Source organism: Uranotaenia lowii, unplaced genomic scaffold, assembly GCF_029784155.1.
Source record: "Uranotaenia lowii strain MFRU-FL unplaced genomic scaffold, ASM2978415v1 HiC_scaffold_350, whole genome shotgun sequence".
NCBI lineage: Eukaryota > Metazoa > Arthropoda > Insecta > Diptera > Culicidae > Uranotaenia > Uranotaenia lowii.
The window spans coordinates 1-22,736 of NW_026598257.1; the positions used below are offsets into that span (position 1 = coordinate 1).

General features: G+C 44.1%; 1 protein-coding gene across 1 annotated transcript; it reads left to right on the forward strand.

Moving 5' to 3' along the window:
• Window positions 1-8,817: 8,817 nt before the first annotated feature.
• LOC129759970 (protein dachsous) lies at window positions 8,818-22,701 on the forward strand. Its single transcript, XM_055757550.1, has 11 exons — window positions 8,818-8,886; window positions 12,579-12,759; window positions 12,827-13,318; window positions 13,378-13,979; window positions 14,037-14,499; window positions 14,560-15,062; window positions 15,125-16,601; window positions 16,664-17,036; window positions 17,104-18,242; window positions 18,300-18,605; window positions 18,668-22,701. Exons 1-11 carry the CDS (start codon window positions 8,818-8,820, stop codon window positions 21,667-21,669), a joined length of 8,607 nt encoding a protein of 2,868 aa, XP_055613525.1. The 3' UTR covers window positions 21,670-22,701.
• The last annotated feature ends 35 nt before the right edge of the window (window positions 22,702-22,736 follow it).

A 22,736-nucleotide genomic window follows, 5' to 3' on the forward strand; every position in this document is an offset into this window, starting at 1 on the left:
GGTCTCAGGTCTCAGGTCTCAGGTCTCAGGTCTTAGGTCTCAGGTCTCAGGTCTCATGTCTCAGGTCTCTATTTTCAGGTCCTATGTTTCATATTTTATGTCACAGGTCTCAGATCCCAGATCAATTCTCTCTTGTCTCAGGTTTCAGGTCTCAGGTCTAAGATTTCAGGTCTCAGATCTAAGGTCTCAGGTGTCAGCTCTCATAGTTTAGGTTTTAGATCTCAGGCTTAGGTTTCAGGTTAATTCTATGAAAATTCACAAACTCTCAATAAAAAAATTTGAAAATTTATGAATGAAAAGCAGGAAACTTTCTCTGTTCTCTTCATAAATTCTTGCACAATCACCTAAACACGCAATGGAATCGTTATCGTACATGGTAATCATTTATTTAAACATATTTTTTTTATAACTAGGCTTAATTTTCTATAATCGCTGCTTTTTTTTAAACAAAAGGAAAAAACAATCTTTTGGAACGGAGTTTTGCTGTTCCAGATTCAATGCATAGCTGAATCGGCCTAAAGATAAAATTGAAATGACCACCTACCATATTTATGGCTGAATTGACGCGTATTGTCAACGGTTATTCCATATATTTCCATCCGTGTAGGTATACTATTCGTCATTTTATTTTAATCCAAAATTCAGAAATATTCGGAATTCATAACTCTAACATTAAACATAAACATTAAGAACTTAAGCCTGTAGTGTAGTCAAAGGACAGGTTTTTTTAAATCGAAATTAAAAAGTTGAAGATAACCCAAAGCACAATTTTTTGAGGTTAAATGTTTAAAAAAATTGTTGTTATCCTGGCCAACTACTTCTTGAATTGGATTATAGTAGAACGAACTGTATAGGATCTATGTCTGAAAAAATGCTGCAATCTGCATTACCGAACATTATTTTATCTGCACCCATTCGTCCCCTTCATCCTATCGCAATTTTAACTTATCGAATCAGATGCCCGGCCTTTATCACGTGGTCAATTAATTTGACCAAGATATGAGACCTTCCCGATCAGATAAGATGCACAACCAACTATGGATTACCCAATAAATGTTTTGAGCCAGAATCAAGCTTAAATATAGCATGTGTGTGGGAGGTAGTAGCGATTGATTATGCCTTTAAGATCGAGCTCCGCTGGTGGCAGCAGTTAACGAATCGAAATGAATCGGTTGCATCATCACGCTTAGGCTTCAACACTCATTGGAGGCTGCTATCCTTCTGTGTTGCGCAAATTTTCCCTTCCCCGCTCCGGAACATTGCTTCGATATTCGGTGAAGGTGTTGTGAGATAATGTAGTGTGTTGAAAAATGTCCTCCCATAAACACCTTCTCTTATATTATGGTGGTATCGAGTCATTGCGCAGAACATCGATTTCCAGTCAGGCCGGAGAAATGAGAGAAAAAAGGGGAAAGGAAACGTAAGAGTCCATCCATAGATCTAACGGGTGTGCTGCGATCATGTCTACGTTCGGCGATCGATATTGGGAAGATTCACAAGGAAAACGAATGAAAAAGTAACAGCATTCTTTCGCTTATTTTCTTCGTTCCTTTATTAATTGAATTTTTATGTTTTAAAGTCGGTAGAAGAGTTATGCTGTTCCATACCCTCATCACATTTTGCATGTATCAATGTCCCTTGTCTTATTGAAATTTAAGAAGAGGTGGAGGCTTTATTTATTCTATAAGAAATCTATGATGCTTACATAAACACGATACTCAGTGTTGTAACGAAAAATATTTGCTGATGATCAACGTGTGCCTTAAAAATTTAAAACATCTCGGCTAGTCCTTATCCATCCAGTATGTCCTTAAGGATCCCTCCGCCAAACTCACTCATTTTGTACATTTTTGGAGCTCTAAATATGTAACAACTTTTTCGTTCTACACCCAAAGAAAAGTGTGACGACGGGGTCCCTCGTCGCAGCAACACTGCTCTACGCAACGCTTCACCGACTGACAGAATTGACGTACGCAAGAGAAACTGTCACCAGTGAAGAAATGTCACTACATCGAAAGTGCTGATTCATTCCAATTTGATATTTATTTCACGCTCCTAAAGTTCAGTTATTTCATTCACTATATCTCCCTACTGCAGTTTTAACTTTTCTCACATTTACCTTGATACCATATAGGTATTTATATTGTAAGTAATTAGCATTATTACTAATTCTATCTCGCTAACAGTTAATTGTTACGTAGGCAAATACTACCGCGTGGAAGTAGCCGACTCACCATCCATGAAATTCTAGGTTGCACCAAAATTTGTAAGACAATTAAATCAGAATTGGAATGGCATTTATAATAAATTTAAAAATTACAGCTCGAAGCCAAAAAGTCCAAAGTTGGTTTTCTCCCGTATCCACAGTCCATCGTTCAGCGATATCAGTCGGTCCCAAGCTCCCTATTCCTACGGACAACTCCTCCCTAAGATCCCACTTACTGAACTCGAGATCGCTAGCTTCGGTCGTCCAAAATCAACCAGTGACTCAGCGCACTAGACTTTCCCAGGAACAGATAGCCGCGCGCCAGGTTCTGGGAAAAGATCATCATACCTTTGACGGAAACCCGGATGAGTGGCCAATCTTTATCACCCATTTTGATCAGTCGACTTCCAACTGCGGGTACACGGATACTGAAAATATGCTCCGGCTGCAAAAATGCTTACGTGGCTCAGCTTACGAGTCCGTAAAAAGCCGACTTTATCTTCCCTCGGACGTGCCGCTTGTGATATCCACCCTACGAACGCTATCCGGTCGGCCTGAGCTCTTGATAAAAATCACTTTTGGGTAAAATCCGACAAGTTCCAGCACCGAAAATAGAGCGCTTAGATTTCCTTATGAAGTTTGCACTAGCAGTGCAAAATTTCATCGACTCACTGATTGCTGGCGAGCAGAGGGTCTACCTTGTGAATCCGAGGCTCATGCAGGAGCTGGTTGAAAAGCTTCCGGTTCCATAGCCAATGGAGTGGGCCGCTTTCGAAAGTCAGCAGCACGACCATGACCAGTAGAGTCTCCTTCGAAGCTCCGACCTTCGGTAATACTCAACCGGACTCCGACAAGCGTAAACCGAAAGGATTATTTCTCACCTACACACCAAAAATGGATCGGAACGAAACAGGTGGAACGCTCAATCGCCAACCAGGTAAACCTTGTTTCTGTTGCGGACGAGAGGGACATCGGGTTGCTGAATGCGCACAATTCAAAGCAGCCAACGTGGACGAGCGCTTGAAGTTAGTCCAGCAGGAAAAAACTCTGCCAAACTTGCCTGAATAGTCACGGAAAGTGGCCTTGCCGGTACTGGACAGGATGCGGAATTCAGGGTTGTCGTCATATTTAAACACCACACACTTCTGCATTCTTCTGACAGCGTCAACCAGAATGTCAGTTTTTCCGTCAGTCACGTGTCTTCGGTAGAATTAAGCTGGGCACTTTTCAGAGTGATTCCGGTTGTTCTCTACGGAAAGAGTCGCTCTCAACTTATCTTCGCCTCCATCGACGAGGGGCTCTCTTACACCCTCCTGGAACAATCCGTAACCACTCAACTCGACGCGGATGGTCCTAACCAGCCGCTTACTCTGAGGTGGACCGGGAATGTAACCCGGGAGGAACAGCAGTCGCAGCTAGTGCAGCTGAATATTTCCGGGAAAAATGCTACACACCAGTACCATTTGAACCATGTTCACACTGTTCGTCGCTTAATGATCCCCTCGCAAACTTTAAAATATCGGGAGCTGTCACGCCGCTTTCCTCACCTACGTGGCATTCCGGTAGAGGACTTTGAACTGGTGCAGCCGCAATTGCTGATAGTCCTCGACAACCTGCGACTTTGTGTGCCAATGTAGCTCCGCGAAGGCCCCCCGAAAGATCCGATCGACGCGAAGTGCAGATCAGGTTGGGGTGCCTACGGATGTGTTTATGGAAGTCCAACCTCACCTGCAGTTATTAATCTACACCTTGGGGCTATATCCGATCCAGATCAGAAAATGAACGACCAACTGCATGACTACTTCGAACTGGAGAGTTCAGGTGTCACAATCCCCAACAGTATTCTGAACACCGAGGACGACAAACGGGCTAGGAAACGACCCGACGATCGGAATCCGGCATAGCATTCGAGACTGGGTTTCTCTGGAAGACGGATGACCTTAACTTTCCTGAAACTATTCCATGGCTTCCCGCAGAGAAGAGTGCTTAGAAAGAAGGTGTTCACGGGACCCACAATTGGAGGCGCAAGTTCGTGAGCTGATAGCGGACTACATACGTAAGGGATATGCGCATCAAGCCACACTGGAAGAGCTGACGTCTGTTGCGCAAGAACGTGCGTAATATCTCCCTCTTGGCGTCGTGACCAGTGCTAAGAAACCGGGTAAGATCAGATTGATCTGGGACGCCGCAGCCAAAGTCGGTGGGGTATCTTTCAACTCGAACCTCCTGAAGGGGCCAGACCTCTTAACTCCTCTTCTCCAAGTTCTTTACCAGTTCCGCCAGTTTCCAGTAGCAGTGTGCGGTGATTTGATGGAAATGTTTCATCAAATCAAGAGTCGGTTTCCCGATTGCCAATCTCAACGATTTCTCTTGCGTGAGCATCTAACGGCGAAGCCGAAGGTCTACATCATGGATGTGGCCACATTTGGGTCTACATGTTCCCCTTGTTCAGCCCAATTTATGAGGAACCTCAACGAAGCTGTAGCCATAGCAAACAACACCTACGTAGATGACTACTTGGGTAGTTTCATGTCTATTGACGGAGCGGAGGATGTCGTTAACGAGATAAATCTGGTGCATTAAAAGGGCATTTTCACGCTACGACGCTTCTTGTCCAACGAAGCGGAAGTTTTGCGAAGAATTGCATAATTTGCCGAGGTCGAAGACAAAGTTCTCACCCTGGAGCGAGGGGAGAAATCGGAATCGGTGCTGGGAATCAAGTGGCTGCCGAAAGACGACGTGCTCACTTATTCATTTGCACTTTGAGATGATCTATAATAAATCCTGAATGAGCATCACCTACCTAAGGGTCCAGCGCCGATTAACCGGCGCATAGGGCTGAGATAAAAGATCTCCACTGCTGGCGATCCGGAGCCAGCGTCTTCACTTCTCGTCAACTGTGCGGATTTCAGCGGCTAGCCGCCACGAGCTTTTGGGCCTGCCTCTTCTTCGATGCCCATCTGGATTCCAGTCAAGCGCCTCTCTGCAAATCTTGTTTTCATCTCTTCGCAGCGTGTGCCCAATCCATCCCCACTTACGTTCCCAAATCTCGATTTCTAGCGCCCTTTGATGACACCGGCGATGAAGTTCAACGTTTGAGATCCAGTTGCCAGGCCACCAAGCGCGGATGATGTTCCGCAGGCAGCGATTCACAAAAACTTGCAGTTTTCGCGTCGTCACCGCATATGTGCACCAAGTTTCACACCCGTACAGCAATACGGACTTGATGTTTGAATTGAAGATTCGGATCTTAGTTCGTAGAGAGATCTGGCGTGACCGCCAGATGTTTCGGAGACTCGCAAACGCAAATCGGGCTTTTCTGATCCGGGTTTCGATGTCCTTTTTGGTACCACCATCAGGCGTAATCTGGCTACCAAGATACTGGAAGCACTCCACTGTCTCAACCTGTTGTCCAGCTACCACGAAATTGGAACGATTTTCTGTATTGATTTCCATCGACTTGGTCTTTCCGACATTGATTTTGAGACCTGCTGCCTTGGAACTTTCGGTGAGGTCGTCGAGTTTGCTCTGCATGTCTTGTTGTGTTTGGGCGAGCAAAACAATATCGTCTGCCAGGTCAAGGTCGTTCAGTTGCTCCATGGTTGAAGGATTCCACGGTAATCCTCGGTTTGGTCTACAGTCAATCGATCTAGTCAAGATCTCATCCATTACGATGAGAAAAAGCAGCGGTGACAAAATACATCCTTGTCTCACTCCAGCAGTTACCGGGATTGGTTCGGACAAGACACCTACGTTCAAGACCTTGCACGAAAATGCCTCGTACTGTGCTTCGATGAGATGGACTAGTTTCTCTGGGACCCCTCGTCGTCTAAGAGCAGCCCAGATGTTTTCGTGGTTCAGTCGGTCAAATGCTTTTTGAAATCAACTAACACCAGCAGAAGAGAATCCTGGAATTCGTAGATTTGTTCCAGTATTATTCGTAGCGTTGTGATGTGGTCCACACATGATCGTCCGGATCGGAATCCAGCTTGTTGCCGTCGGAGTGTAGTCGATTTTCTCCTGGATCCTGTTCAGGATCACTTTGCAAAGTACTTTGAGGGTTGTACAGATCAAAGTTATGCCACGCCAGTTACCGCACTCTGTTAGGTATCTTTTCTTCGGGACCTTTACGAGGATACCCTGCATCCAGTCGGCCGGGAATGTTGCAGTATCCCAAATGTCAGCGAAAAGACGGTGCAACATTTGTGCTGACAAGGCAGGGTCGACTTTGAGCATTTCAGCAGGAATGCAATCGATTCCAGGCGCTTTGTTGGATTTCATGTCCTTGATTGCCGCTTCTATTTCAGCCAGCGAGGGCGCTTCCGAGTTTACGCCATTTATGCGACTTACTGTTGGCGCTTCGAGCTGCGGGTTATGATGGCCATCGCTATTCGTGACTCGGAAGAGTTGTTCGAAGTGCTCAGTCCATCGTTTAAGCTGATCTGTTCGAGCGATCAGCAGCTGACCTGCTCGGTTTTTCAGCGGCATTCTTGCATGAGCATCACATTCCTACGAAACGCGAGGTCCTCAAGATAGTAATGAGTCAGTTTGACTCCCTCGGTTTCATCTCGCTCTTTTTAGTGCATGGAAAAATCCTCATGTAGGATACTGGGCCCGAGGAACACAGTGGAACGAAAATATTCCGCAAGATCTCTACGTGCGATGGCGAGAATGGACGAATCTATTTCCAGACTTGGACAAAGTTCGCATTCCCCGATGTTACTTTCCGTTCTCATTCCCAAAGAATCTCGAGAACTTGCAAATACATGTCTTCGTTGACGCGAGTAAGGCCGCTTTCTCCAGCGTGGCCTACTTTCGCTTGGAGGAGAATGGAGTGGCTCAAGTTGCATTTGCTGGATCCATAACGAAGGTTGCTCCGCTCAAAACAGTCTCAATTCCCCGACTCGAACTGAAATCAACCGTTCTGGGAACACGTTTTCTGATTTCGATATCTAGTCAACACACCGTCCGAGTTCATCTCTGAACTGAGATTCGTAAGAATCGTAAAATCCCGACAGTGGCGTAGTTGGTAGAATAAGCACAAAGAGCGCAAATTTATTACCACAGTAGGCATCGACTTGTGCTACCGTGGATACCAAATCAACAAGAGCTATCAACACGTTACTGAATTGTTCTCTTTAAAAGTAATAAAATAGTAATAAGCCTAAAAATCCAAGTATTGTTTTAATAAAGAAATACTTTAAAATTGTTGAGGCTGCTGCTACGATTGTTTTTTCATAATTCGGCCACCGGTGAAAAGACGAACTGGCTAAGAAACCGCAGATTTTAAGGGATACTGCTTTGATTGTTTGTTCATGATTTGGCCACCGGTGAAAAGACGGATTGTCTGAGGGAGCGCAGATTTTAAGGGCTGCTGCTACGAAAAATCGATTCTGATTCGGCCACCGGTAAAAGACGAGAGCGAAGATTTTTAAGGCTGCTGCTACGATTGATTGTTTATGTTCCGGCTCTGGTAAACAAAGACAGAGTGGCAGGAAAAGCACAGATTGGGGAGGCTGTTGCAAAGAATATTTCCGGATTGTTCCGGCTCTGGTAAACTAAGACAGAGTGGCGGAAAAAGTATAGATTGAAATGACTGTTGCTGAGAATGTTCTTTGGATTATTCCGGCTCTAGTAAACGAAGACAGAGCGGCAGGAAAAACACAAATTGGAGAGGCTGTCGCTAAGAATGTTTTCGGTCCGGCTCTGGTAAACAAAGACAGAGCGGCAGGAAAAAGTAAAGATTGAAACGGCTGTTGCTAAGAATGTTTTTTGGATTGTTCCGGCTCTGATAAACAAAAACTGAGTGGCGAAAAAAGTACAGATTAGAATGACTGTTGCTAAGATTTTTTTTTTATTGTTCCGGCTCTGGTAAACTAAGACAGAGTGGCAGGAAAAGCACAGATTGGGGAGGCTGTTGCTGATAATGTTTTTCGGATTGTTCCGGCTCTGATTAACAAAGGCAGAGCGGCAGGAAAAGCACAGATTGGGGAGGCTGTTGCTAAGAATGTTTTTTCGGATTGTTCCGGCTCTGGTAAACAAAAACAGAGCGGTAGGAAAGCACAGATTGGAAAACTGTTGATAGTATTTATATTTTTCTTATACCAATGACGTTGAAGTATTTAGAACTCATGATAGGAGTAAAGGCTGAATTCTGGGTGTAATTAGAAAAGAAAGACGATACTTTCCGCCAATGACGATAATTTAGTTCAGAATCAACTGTTTTTTTTTCTCTCAATTCACTTAAATAAAATTTCAAAACAGATATTCCCATCCCATAAAAAATAGAAAATCAATGTCCCCTGTCACGACGGGCGCTGAAATATCGGAACCATAAACGTTGATTATCCCCGTTACCCGAATGTGGGGATGGCAACTTTCAAGTGACCCGCCATTAAAATGCCGAAAATATTGGATTCATTTGAGCGCAGGTAGGTATTTTGCATGTTGCTGCAGGCAGGCAGGGAGGTTCGAAGTTAAGTTTATTCGCACCTCGCGACGTTGATTGAGGCGAAGCCAAAAGAGATTGTCAAGTGATAACATACTGTAGCTGCGCGGACGAAAGATCGACATCTCGGTGCTTTCTGTTTGTACAGACAATGTGATCCTTGATGGCGCAGATCCAGCAGCAGCAGCTGGTCAACCTTAAAGAAATACCGGGGTTTAGCCGAAGTAGTGCGGCGTGTTGACAGCGTTTATGTCTTTTATTCCTTTCCAGGGGAGGCCCTCCTCGGTTTAGCCCGGATTTCGCTTTTATTTTTGGACATTGATGCTAAAGTTTTTCTTTCGATTTGAGCTGATTATGTCACCGAGACCCCATTATTGGCTGTCTTATGGGCGATGAGAGGCGTTCGAGTGCATAAGAGAGGACTCAATCATCAACAATCAACGTTTAAACTGATCACCGCGACTTCTTGGGTGACTAAAGGCGGTATTTATAACATTTAAGGTTGGTTGAGGGTATTAAAATCGGCCCAACAACGACATTACGCGGCGTCGTCGTCGTCGGCTTCAAACTTTCGATAATTTATCAAGATTAAGCACACCCGAAAACAGCAATATTAACTCCGGTAGTCCCGTTGAAAATTGTTATCTGAATTGTAATTACGTAAACCTCGAGAAACGATCGCACAACTTATTTGCACACTTCCCCTTGGGGACCGAGACGTTGAAGGATCTGAGACTCTGAGACTCTGAGAAGCAAAAGAGGCTTGGGGGGATCTGCTTGCTGGCACAAATTTTCGAGCGCGTAAAGAACAACGTAATTTCATGCATCATCACCATCATATTATTTTTTTGCCGAATTCTTGCAGGACCTACCCGTGACGGTAGGTATTAAAATATCATCAATAAATATTCCTTCCAACAGCAGAAGAGGGTAAAAAACATAGTTACAGTGAAACCCTCATTTAACCGTTTTTTTTTAGTTCAAGAGCTTTAAGTTATTGTGTATAAAAATCTAAATTTCAGAGAATTTCTTATAATTTTTCTGTTTCAGCAACTATTTTTTAATGTCCGGTAACAATAGCTCATTTGAATGTATAATTTTATGGTTGAAACAACAATCTTTTTTAGTTCAAATAACAATAATTCACTAGCGACATCCTGTGGATACAAGAAGAAGCTCATTTGTGCAGCATCTTACTAAAATGAACTTCACAACTGTACTGTAAGTTTGCATCGGATTGATCAAAAACAATACAAATTTCGGCTCTAAGTTTCGAGATCTCCTTCGTTCGGTAATTCTAGTTTTCCGGAGTACACAAGTTAGACTGTAAATACAGAAGCAGAAGCCCCCGTCGATGAGTGACTTGCCAGTCACTCGACGGACGATGAACGATCGTCACTTGTAGTTGCTGGCTGGCTGACGGAACATAAAATCCGCCTCTCGAACCTTCCGGCTAAATCAGCATGTGCTGATCAGTGGAGATGAGCTGATCAGTTGCCTCGGTTTCGGAAAACCACGAAAAAACTTAGAAGCAATCAAGTTGCACCCGATCATCGTGGTCATCATCATCTAGACGGTGGCTTTATTTGAACATTAGGGAAACGGGCGTTAGCCGGAGGATTCAGGTGCAATCTTTCCCTTTTTTTTTGTGGCTATGTCGAAAGCCAAATCGGCCATGCATCTTTCCGCATAAATTATCCTCTCATTATCTGCTGCTACTCGAATGAATGCTGCCATCGGGCGATCGGCGCACCGGGGCTGCAGGGATTAAGCTTATCGACTTAATTGGCTTAGTTGGCGATTGTTGTTGTTGTTGTTGCTGTTGTGGGTGCGTCCAATTTGTCACCGTCGATCGGCTTTTGGGTAGCAATTTTGGTTAATTCAAGCGAAACGTTGAACAGTTTTGGAGCATGGAGGTAGAATTTCAAATTAAGAATATTTAATTAACATAATTTTATTCCAAAACACAAAATAATTAGGTGAATTACACTGAAAGTTTTTGAAAAAAATATAATAATAAACCGAAATTCATTTCAGTTTATAATGACACATTTAATTAAAAAAATATAACCGTCATCGACTCGATTACTCTTAAAATTTATAAAAAAAAAAATGTTTTGTCAATCCTCCTCGATCACAACTCTTTTGTTGACAAGCATAAGATACTCAAGGGTAAATTTCTTAAGAGAAGCTGCACACAGGATACTAAGACATAAATTTCTTGATGGAAACTCATCACAACTCTTACCAAACTAAACTTGCTTCTGTTTTTCTCTTCTTATATTAAACATTCATGACTTTTTAAAGCGTCATCGATAATTGAATCCCAAAAATAGGTTAAAAAAAAGCCCAAAAAACAATGATTCAATTTTTGAAATTTATAAATTATACTTTTTTTCAGTGCACTGTACACGCGATACTCAGAGGTAAATTTGTTGATAGAAAATGTAAACACATTATCTAGGGATGATTGATTTCTTGATCGAAAGAATGCTATTTGATTACTTCGATGGTTTTAAATTCTTATTTATCTGATCAAGATAAAATAAATGTGTCAAAAGTACATGAAATGCAAAATTAGAATTATTGAAACCCCTTTTAAGCTTTCGAAATTTGTTTTTAAGTCGAAATCAGGCAATGAAGTAAAACTGTTTTCACTTTCTTTTAAACCAACTGTAACTTCTGGATACTTCGGTACCATTTGGTACCAAAATAAGCTTGCTTGTGCATTGCTATGCTTCTATTCAACCTTCATAACTTTTCAAAGCGTTATCGATTATTGAAGCTTTGGAAAATTTCTGTCTCCTATCTAACTTTCCAGTTTTGCTCTGTACAAACCTAGTCTGTAACTGGTCTAATGTTTTTTGATCATGCTTCGCTTTCGAAGTATGCTTTCGAAAATACTGACTGAAAAAACTATGATTCAATTTTGAAGTCTAAAAACATACATTTTTTTCAGTGCACTGTACACACGATACTCAGAGATAAATTTGTTGAAAGAAAATGTAAACACATTATTCAGGGGGAAATTTCTGCATCGAAACAATGGTTTCTGATTGCTTCGATGTATCAACGGGGGTTTTAAATTCTTATTTATCTGATGACGAAAGTTATTAAAACCCCTTTTAAGCTTTCGAAGCTCGTTTTGAAGTCGAAATCAAGCAATCGAGTGAAACTGTTTTCACTTTCCTCAACTCAATTTAAGCTATGAATCCTTCAATTTAAAACCTGCTGTAACTTCTGGATAGTTCGGTAAAATATGGCTACCAAACTAAACTAAGATTGCTTTTGATTTTCTCTGCTTATATTAAACCTTCATAACTTTCAAAGCTTCATCGATAATTGAAGCCCAAATATAGGCTTTGGAGAATTTCTTTTTCCTATCAATTTTTCCAGTTGCGCTCAGTACAAATCTCGCCGCGTTATTGGTCAATAATTTTTAATAATGCTTAGCTTCGAAGTTTTAATGGTCAAAAATAAAGGCTAAAAAAACTATGATTCAATTTTGAAGATTCAAAATGTACATTTTTTTCAGTACACTGTACACACGGTACTCAGAGCTAAATTTAGTGATAGAAAATGTAGACACATTATTCAGGAGTAAATTTCTGCATTGAACAACGGTATTGGATTACTTCGATGGTTTTAAATTCTTATTTATCTGAAGAAGAAAAATTTGTCGATAGTACATGAATAGTAAATTGAAAGTTTATATAACCCATTTTAAGCTTCACAACGATCCATCAATATCAATACCATAACTGAGAATGTAAACAAGATACTCAAGAATAAATCACGAAACTTCAACGTACTCTCTTCGATCCCCTAAAGAATATTTACGATCCACCTACTTGTGTACACAATATTTCATCTTTTCAAACAGTTGAAAGCATTCTAAATGTTGTTTTTCCTTCCTCCCCATAGGTTTCGGCAACGGATCCGGATTGCGGCGTAAATGCCATGGTCAACTACACCCTGGGAGAGGGCTACAAGAAGATCACCGAGTTCGAGATCCGATCCAGCACCGGGGAGGTTTGCATCGCCTCGGAGCTGGACTTTGAGACGCGCAACTCCTACGAGTTCCCGATCATCGCCACGGATCGAGGTGAGTTTTAATTTTTTTTTTCCGTAAACCTACAGTACTCTAATTTTTTATGGTTTCGATCATTCAGGTGGTCTCAGTACGACGGCAATGGTTAAAATTCAGCTGACGGATGTCAATGATAACCGGCCGATGTTCTACCCTCGTGAGTATAACGTATCGCTGCGGGAGTCGATGCCCACCAATTCGCTTCTGTCGACACCGGTTGTTGTGGTGGTTGCGACGGATTCCGACTCCGGTAGTTTCGGAACAATCAGCTATCGGATCGTGGCCGGTAATGAGGCTGGAATCTTCCGTATGGATCGGTTGACGGGGGAGATTTTTGTGGCGAGACCTAATATGTTGTCCAGCCGTAGTCAACCGTATCATCGGTTGAACATTTCGGCTAGCGATGGAGGTGGATTGCGATCGACGCACGACGCTGAAGTTTTCATCAGCGTAATCGATTCGACGCAAAGGCCGCCTATATTTGATAAGCCTAGGTACACGTACTACGTCAAAGAGGATGTCAAAAAGAATACGGTCGTTGGAACGGTGTCAGCTACCAGTAGCAGTAATTCAGGTTTGTTTTAAAGATTTTCCATAAAAAATGAGCGATCACTCATTACTTTATTATTTCAGGGAGTCGAGGAGCCATTCGCTACTTCATCTACTCCGGCGATCCAGATGGGTATTTTGCAATCGATCCAGTGTCTGGAAACATTCGTGTCGCTAACACCTTGGATCACGAAACAAAACCGCAGGTTCTGTTGAACATTCAAGCTACCAGTGGGGATCCACCGGCCTATGGGCACACCCAGGTCAACATCGACATCGAAGATGTGAACGACAACCCTCCGGAGTTTGAGTCGAGTACGGTGCGGATATCGGTACCGGAAAATGTAGAAATCGGATCACCGCTATACGCAGCAAATGCCCACGATAAAGATTCCGGAATGAGTGGAGTAATTACCTATCGGTTGAGTAGCAATGGAGGAGCTTCGGCAAATAATTTGTTTGCCATCGATGGCCGGTCCGGTCACCTTAGTTTGGCTAGGCCTCTGGACTACGAAACTGCTCAACGTCACACACTCATTGTAACAGCGGCGGATTCCGGTGTCTCTTCACTGTCTACAAACCTCACGATCTTGGTTGAAGTTCAGGACGTTAACGACAATGCTCCGACATTCGACAAGAATGAATACTCGATCAAGGTCATGGAGTCGATCCCGAGTAATTCACAGGTAATATTCAAAACTTTCTTCAAATGAATAAGGTTTTAACAGAAGTGTTCTCTACAGATTCTTCAAGTAAGCGCCTCGGATGCCGATACGGGTAACAACGCTCGGCTGACGTACCGAATCTTGGGAGACAACCAGCGTCCTCGTACGGGAAAATCGTCTGCCTCGGCCGACGATAGTGTACCAGATATTTTCGGCATCTTCCCGAACAGTGGATGGATCTACCTACGGACCAAACTGGATCGGGAGCTTTACGATCGGTATAACATCACCGTGATCGTGAGCGACAACGGAGTTCCAACACTCTCGGCCACTACCCACGTCATCGTTACGGTGCAGGACGCGAATGACAACAGTCCCGTGTTCGCCCAACAAACGTACGAGTTTGAAATCGAGGAAAACATGCGGCGTGGTTCGATCATCGGTCAGGTTACGGCTAACGATGCGGACGCCGGAATCAATGCCGACGTGCGGTACAGCTTGATACCCAGCAATACCAGCTTCCAGATCAATCCAGTTTCAGGTAAGATTCCCAATCAATCACGATTCAGGAAGAGTTACTAAAAAAATTCTTCATCTACAGGTGAAATAACAACCCGAGACAGTCTCGATCGCGAAACCAAAGCTTTGTACGACCTAGTCGTGGAAGCTCGCGATCAAGGAACTCCCTACCGTAGTTCGAGGATTTCGATCAAAATTAAAATCCTGGACGTCAATGACAACTCGCCGGACATCGTTGATCCACAAGAAGATGTGGTTAGCGTTCGGGAAGAACAACCGATCGGAACGGAAGTGGTTCGGGTGCGAGCCATCGATCGGGACTTCGGAGTCAACGCTTCGATAACCTACTCGATTCTGAAAGGCCGTGACTCCGATGGACATGGTGTGTTCTCGATCGACCCGATGACAGGAGTTATCCGAACCAAGGCTTCGTTGGACCATGAAGAGAAAACCATCTATCGGCTGGCAGTAGCTGCAACGGATAACGGGAAACCTCAAAGGCAGACAGTTCGGCTATTGAGAATCGAAGTTCTGGACCTAAACGACAACCGACCCACCTTCACCAGTTCCAGTTTGGTGTTTAGGGTAAGGAAGAGTGTTACTTCTCAACAGGACAGACTTTTTGAATTTCGTGTTTTCTATTTCAGCTCCGTGAAGACGTTGGGGTCGGTCATGTGATCGGATCCATAAGTGGTAACGAGCAATCAGAGGCAGAGAACTTCATCACCAGTTCCAATGACCTGCACATAACCTACACGCTGACTCCGTTGACCAACGATATCACTGAGGGAGCATTTGATATCGATCGGAACACCGGAAAGTTGGTTGTGGCACGATCACTTGATCGAGAACAGCAAGGTGAATATCGGATGGAAATTCGTGCACTCGACACCAGCGCAAGTAATAATCCTCAAAGTTCGGCGGTAACCGTGAAAATCGAGATTGCAGACGTCAATGATAATCCACCGAAGTGGCCTAGCGATCCAATCAATGTTTATATCCCCGAAGATAGTCCGGTAGGTGCGATCGTGTTCAACTTCACTGCAACTGACAACGATACCGGTACAAATGCAGAGATCAAGTACAACCTATCCAGATTGGCTAACCACAAGGAATACTTTTCGATCGACACCCTAACGGGATCGTTGACGCTTTTGGCGCCTCTGGACTATGAAGATGTTAACGAATTTCTGCTGATCGTTCAAGCAACCGATCAATCTTCGAATGTCACTGAAAGATTGACAACCTCAGCTACAGCCAAGATCATGATTACCGATGTGAATGATAACTCACCGAACTTCGTGGTTCCTCAAGCTCAGGAAACAACCGTTTACATAAGTGATTCGTTAGAGGTCAATCACGTAGTTTCCCACGTGGTAGCGATTGATCGTGATAGTGGAGATAACGGGCGAGTGGTTTATAAAATTGTAAGTGGTAATGATGATGAAAGATTTGCTATCGATCCAAACACCGGATTCATCCGACTGGTTAAAGCTTTCACCAGTAACTTTATTGCCGACAATTCGAAGAACTCGGTGACCGGACGTTATAACCTAGTGATCAGTGCCTCGGATCAGGGAGTTCCAAGATCAAAGGAAGCTCGAATTACGATCCAAATTGTCATCCAAAACACAACGAATAATCCACCGAGGTTCCTTGAATCGATCTACAGAGTCAACATAACCGAGAACGTTCCAACCGGAAGCTTTGTAGTCCGAGTTTCAGCAAAATCCTTCAACGAGAATGCCAACACAAACATCTCGTACGAAATTCCAAAGGGTGTCGGAGACGACCACTTTGTAGTAGATCCCGTCCGAGGAATTGTCACCACCCGGGGTACTTTCGATCGGGAGTTTAAGGACACCTACACGATTCCGATTTACGTAACGGAACAGAACCGCTTTAAGACTTCAGGCTCTGGAACTACCAAGGACATGAGCCAATTTGACGTGGCAACGCTGGTCGTTCGAATTACGGATGTCAATGACCATGCTCCCGAGTTCATGCCGGGATCTTGCTACCCGCTAGCTATTCCGGAAAACAGTGAACTCTCAGTAATACACAACGTTGTAGCCAGTGATTTGGACGAAGGGTTGAACGCCGAAATTACGTATAGTATAACAGGTAAATTTTTGTAGATGACCTTCCTAAACAATTTTGTACCTTAACAACTAAACTTCTTTCAGGAGGAAACATTGGAAACAAATTCAGCATCGATATGAACACCGGAGCACTGACGGCTCGACCTCTGGATCGAGAAGTTCATGCCCGGTACGTGTTGCAAATAACAGCTCAGGATCGTGGATCTCCAACGTCCCACCAGGGTCATTGCAACATCACAATTCGAGTGGAGGATGAAAACGACAACGATCCGAAGTTCGAGCTACAGAAGTACATCGCCACTATCGATGAAGACGTCCAAATCGGAACAACAGTCCTAACGGTGAAGGCTGTCGACGCCGACATCGGAATCAACGCGCGGATCGTTTACAGCTTGGCCAATGTAACCGAGTGGCTCTTCGACATTGACAGCAAAACAGGAGTCATCACTACGGCTGGGTAAGTTTAAAAGGCCAAAAATTTCATTCTCAGATGACTCTAACACTGTCTTTTTTTGGATTTTCAGACCCTTCGACCGAGAACGATCAAACACCTTCAACTTCATGGTGGTAGCGACCGATGGAGGTCGGTACAATGCTCGATCGCAAACGGTTCCGGTGCAGATCATCATTGCAGATGTGAACGACAACAAACCGGTGTTCGATAGGTATCCTTACCGGGAGCAGGTTGGAGCTTTGGTGCAGCCGGGTCAAACATTGCTGCACGTCTCGGCCACGGACGCTGATCAGGGAAGCAATGGAGAGATTGTGTATAGTTTGGCCGATAATCCGGGGAATGCCAAGTTCCGGATTAATCCTAGTACTGGAGCATTAAGTGCCATGCAATCGCTAGCAAGTGACAATGGACAGCTGCTTCATGTGGAAGTGATCGCGAGAGATAAAGGAAACCCTCCGCAGGTAGCTACGGGACTGGTTGAGCTGCGCGTTGGAGAAACGCAGCAGGAAAGGCCGGTTTTACGATTCCAGAACAATTCGTATAACGTTAGCTTGGTGGAGAATACACCCGTGGGCTACTCAGTGCTGCACTTGAATGCCGTTCGAAGTGATGGCCGGAGGCAGAAGATAATCTACAGCTTCGGGTCAGGTAACGAGGATGGAACCTTCTCGATCGACGCCGTTACTGGGGAAATCAAGATCCGTAATTCGTACAACTTTGATTTTGAACGTTTCGATCGATTGAAGTCTGGAGGGGTAGAGTTGGTTGCGGTCGCTCGAACTGATGGTAACCCTCTATTGTACGGCTACTGTACAATCAATGTGACTCTTCAGGATGAAAACGACAACGCGCCAAGGTTTACCCAGCAGCAATACTCTGCTTCGGTTTGGGAAGGTAACAACAAGGGGGCGTTCGTGATCAAGGTGGGAGCCTTCGATGCTGATCAGGGATCGAATGCTCACATTCTCTATCACATTGTGGACGGAAATCATGACAATGCCTTCATAATTGAACCGGCCTTCAGCGGTATTGTGAAGACGAACATCGTCCTGGATCGGGAAATTCGGGACAAGTATAAGTTGAAAGTCATTGCTACCGATGAAGGAGTCCCTCAGATGACCGGGACGGCCACCATCAACGTCAATGTGGTAGATGTTAATGACAACCAACCGACGTTCCCACCCAATACGGTTATAAGCGTCAGCGAAGGTAGGTTTATTGATCGAGCTCAAGTCTTCAGAGTTAAAATCATATTTCTTATTTCAGCAACCGCCGTCGGAACAGTGGTAACCTCGATTACGGCCAATGACGTCGATACCAACCCTCCGTTAACGTACAGCTTCGGTGATGGCTCGGACGACGACGCCAAGTTGTACTTCTCGATCGACCGGTACAGCGGAAAGGTGATCCTAACCAAGCCTTTGGACTATGAAGATCGACACGAGTTCCTGCTGCGGATACTGGCATCGGACTCGACGCATGTTGCAAGGGCCACCTTAACCGTTCGCGTTACCGACGTCAACGACAATGCTCCGGTGTTCCAGCAAATCACCTATCACGCGATGTTGAATGGTAAGTCCGAGTAACTTAAGTTATTGTAGTTGTCAAATCTTAAACCTAATTTATTTTTTCAGATGATTCCGAAAGTAACACCAACATCCCCATCATTTCGGTGAACGCCACCGACGCAGATGCGGATCAGAACGCAGCCATTCGATACGCAATCAACCCCCCTACAGCTGGATTCGCCATAGACGAACTGACCGGGCAGCTGTTTGTCAACATGAGTCAACTACACAAAACGCGATCCGGAACACTTTACCTTTCCGTATCAGCAACGGACTCCGGACGTCCAGCCCTAAGCTCCTCGACAACCGTTAGACTAGAAATGAAATCCAAAAGCAAAGCAAATCCACATTTTATACAAAACCAATACCGACTGTCGGTGAACGAAAATTCCCCGGCCGGAACGGTAATCACGAATCTGATCCCCAAGCCCATTGCCGAACAGATGGACGTAAGCAGTAGCATCGCATTCGAGATCATCGACGGTAATGGGGAGGGTGCGTTCGAGATCTCGTATCCGGCGGGTGCCATCATGCTGGTGAAGCCACTGGACCGGGAGACTACCGATTACTACGAGCTGAGGTTGGTTGTTACTGAGCCGGGTTCGGCGATGGTCTATAAGGGTATGAATATGTCTTCCAGTATAAGGGTAGCGATCACGGTTGAGGATGATAATGATAATGCACCGGAGTTTCAGCCGGGGTCTTACGAGGTTGCAATTAGTGAGTCGGCCCCGATTAAGCAATCGATCGCGCAGATTGTAGCGGTTGATGGAGATTTGTCAGGGTCACCGAATTCGGAGGTGGTTTATCAGATAGTTTCCGGGAATGATGGTGGGTTGTTTTCGATTGATTTGGTGAGCGGTTTGTTGTATACGAATAACAATTTGGATTACGATCGGGGTCCGATGCAGTATAGTTTGGTTTTGAGGGCTTGTGATAGTCATCACGTGTATCCGAGGTGCAGTATTCATCCGTTTGTAATCAATTTGACGGATGAGAACGACAACGAGCCGCAGTTCCCGGTGCCGGAGTATTTGGAGTTTGTGGGGGAGAATGAACCGATTGGGATCAGTATATTTACGGCTCGAGCTACGGATATGGATCGGGGAATCTACGGCAAGGTGAACTATTCGATCGATACGGCTTTGAATGGGTATTCGAGTGGTTTGGATGATGGTTGGAAGCTGTTCAAGGTTGATCCGAGTACGGGAGTTATCAATACGAATGCTGTGTTTGACTATGAGGAGAAGAATCGTTATTTGTTTACTTTGAGGGCTATGGATTCCGGTGGGAAATCGAAAACAGTCAAGGTTAGGATTATGATCGAGAGCCGGGATGAGTTTAGTCCGCAGTTTACGGAGAGGACGTATCGGTTTGTGTTGAAGACTCCTGATACGGGAGCATTGCCTGTTGGTTATGTTGTGGGTCATGTGACGGCTACCGATCGCGATAGAGGACCTGATGGAAGGATTGTGTACCAGTTGACTACGCAGCATCCGTACTTCAAGATGAACAGGACGACGGGAGCCATTTTGATCAAGAAGAAACTGGATGATGTAGCGGCGTCGTTGGAATCGGGTAGAGATATTAGTTTGGTAGTGACGGCGAGTTCAGGACGCCAAGGTTCTTTAACGAATATGACGGTAGTTGAAATTTCAATCGATGCTTTAGGCTTGATCAGGAGCAATGAAGCAGGTGGGGATTACGGCAATTCGGAATCGGTGTCCGCTAGCAATGGGTTAGCGAATTGGGCTCTTGGACTGTTGATTTCTGTCTTACTGGTAGTGATCTGCGCAGCTTCAGTATTCTTGTTCCTTCACATGAGAAATCGACAGCACAAGCATGTGAATAAGAGTGGCTTGAGTACGGAATCGGTAGGTCATTCGAATAACTACGTTGATCCTAGTGCCTTCGACACCATTCCTATTCGAGGTAGCTCTAGCGGAACGAATCGTGAAGGTCAGTTTGCTCCTCCAAAGTATGATGAAATACCTCCTTACGGGGCTAGTTCAAATTCAGGAGCGGCAACTACTTCGGAACTCTCTGGATCGGAGCAATCGGGATCGAGTGGTAGAGGATCGGCTGAGGATGATGGAGAAGATGAGGAAATTCGCATGATCAACGAAGGTGGTCCAATGCAAAGGGATACGCTACAGCTGGATGGTCGTTTGTCGAATGTTTCGGTGCAGAATACTCAGGAATATCTTGCTCGATTAGGCATCGTCGATAACGCTACTACGGGTAATGCGTCGAACTCTTCCAGACGTTGCTCAGAGAGTATAGGCTTAGGTAGTAACAAAGACGCTATGCTTCATCATGCTCTTCCGATCGATACGCTGCACATGTTCGATGACGAGCATAGGGAGTCCGATTTGACCAATTTGATCTACGCTAAATTGAATGATGTTACGAATAACAGCGATCGTGCTAGTAGTGTAGATGAAACGGTTACTAACGCAGGTAGTATAGGTGCCGCTGTAGATCACGTCATGATGGGTAACTATGCAGATGTTCCGGTGGTAGGAGGTCAGCATATGAACGGTTCCTTGAGTTCGATTGTACATAGTGAGGAAGAACTTACCGGAAGCTACAACTGGGACTACCTGTTAGATTGGGGACCTCAGTATCAACCTCTTGCTCATGTCTTCTCAGAAATAGCACGACTTAAGGACGACACCCTATCAGTTCACAGTGGAAACAGTGGGACTTCTAGTGCCAAGAGTAAAAACTCACTTCACCACAGCGTCAAGAACGTCCCACCTCCACTTCTCACAAACGTAGCGCCCCGGTCGATTAATGTGCCGGTATTTTCGGCCCGCGGAACCAGTGGCCATCACAGTCAAGCACCCAGCCATCAGTATTTGCTGCCCCGATCACCAATCAGTCACGATTCGGCGGCAGGTTTCAGCACCTCATCAGCTATGTCACCCAGTTTTTCACCCTCCCTATCCCCCCTAGCGACCCGATCACCGTCGATATCCCCGCACGTGACCGGTGTTCCCACATCCCATCACATGGTTTCTCTACCGCGGCCACCGCAACAGCGAGGCCCTCGTAAACCCTACTAGAAGCTCCTTGTTCCTATAATTAAAATCCATCCCCGAAATACTCCCGTTCTCCAATGCTTTTCGCTCTCTGAACATACTCCATTACACGCTGAAAGTTCAACCACCCTTTTTTGGGTTAGTAATACTTAAAAATGTCATTGGGAGTAGTTCGTGAGAGAAACATCACTGGACGTGGGACTGTGACATGGCTGTGCAAATAATTCGATTAGTTTCGGATTGAGACTGTAAATAGAGACCCACTGACGACCGCAGTGACGCCTACATCTGTGCAAACACAAGTTGTACAAAGATTCGAGAAAGAGAGACACAAATCAAATGTAAAGTACGAATAGACAAATTTTAAAGCTTTTAATTGAAATTAATTTTTAAAAATTACGAAAATCAATCAAACCATCACTCAGTGAACGTGCCTTCCGTTTGGAAACAAACAGTAAATATGTAAAAATAAGCGTAGGTAGTTTAAGCGAATTTAAAAAACGAAAAAGCTACAATTAGAGCTGTAAAAATGATTTTAAACAATTTACAATACGAAACGATATTTTAACCATAGCATTTTTTTACATTTCGCGTTAGGTTGTATATAAAACTGCGTGAATTGAACTACAAAACAGTAGCATGTAGCGAGAGCCAGAAACCAGAACAGTGCAGAAATGCTAGCATTTTTACAATGTTTCACAAGCAAAAGACTGTTTAAGCTAGAGTAGAGTCGTTTAGCTAAAGAAATAAAACTTTCATTAAGACACAAACGAACACATTGCCGAAGTATTGAATAATATTCAGAAACCTGAACAGCATTTCTTGTACGACTTTCATGCTTTCGTATGTACCATTTGAAGCTAAACAATTTTTAATAGTAGAAAAGAAAATCTAGGCATTTTATCATTTTATCGTTAAACAACAAAGTAACAAATTTTAATTCATCCAAAAGTGTCTCAACCCTGTGTATTTATATGAATATATTTTACATAAAGGCCATATGTAAGGACAGACAACGATTGCAGTTTTAAAGAATTAAATATATTACAAACAATTAAAAAATTGATGTTTTTTAAAATTGAAAAAAAGAA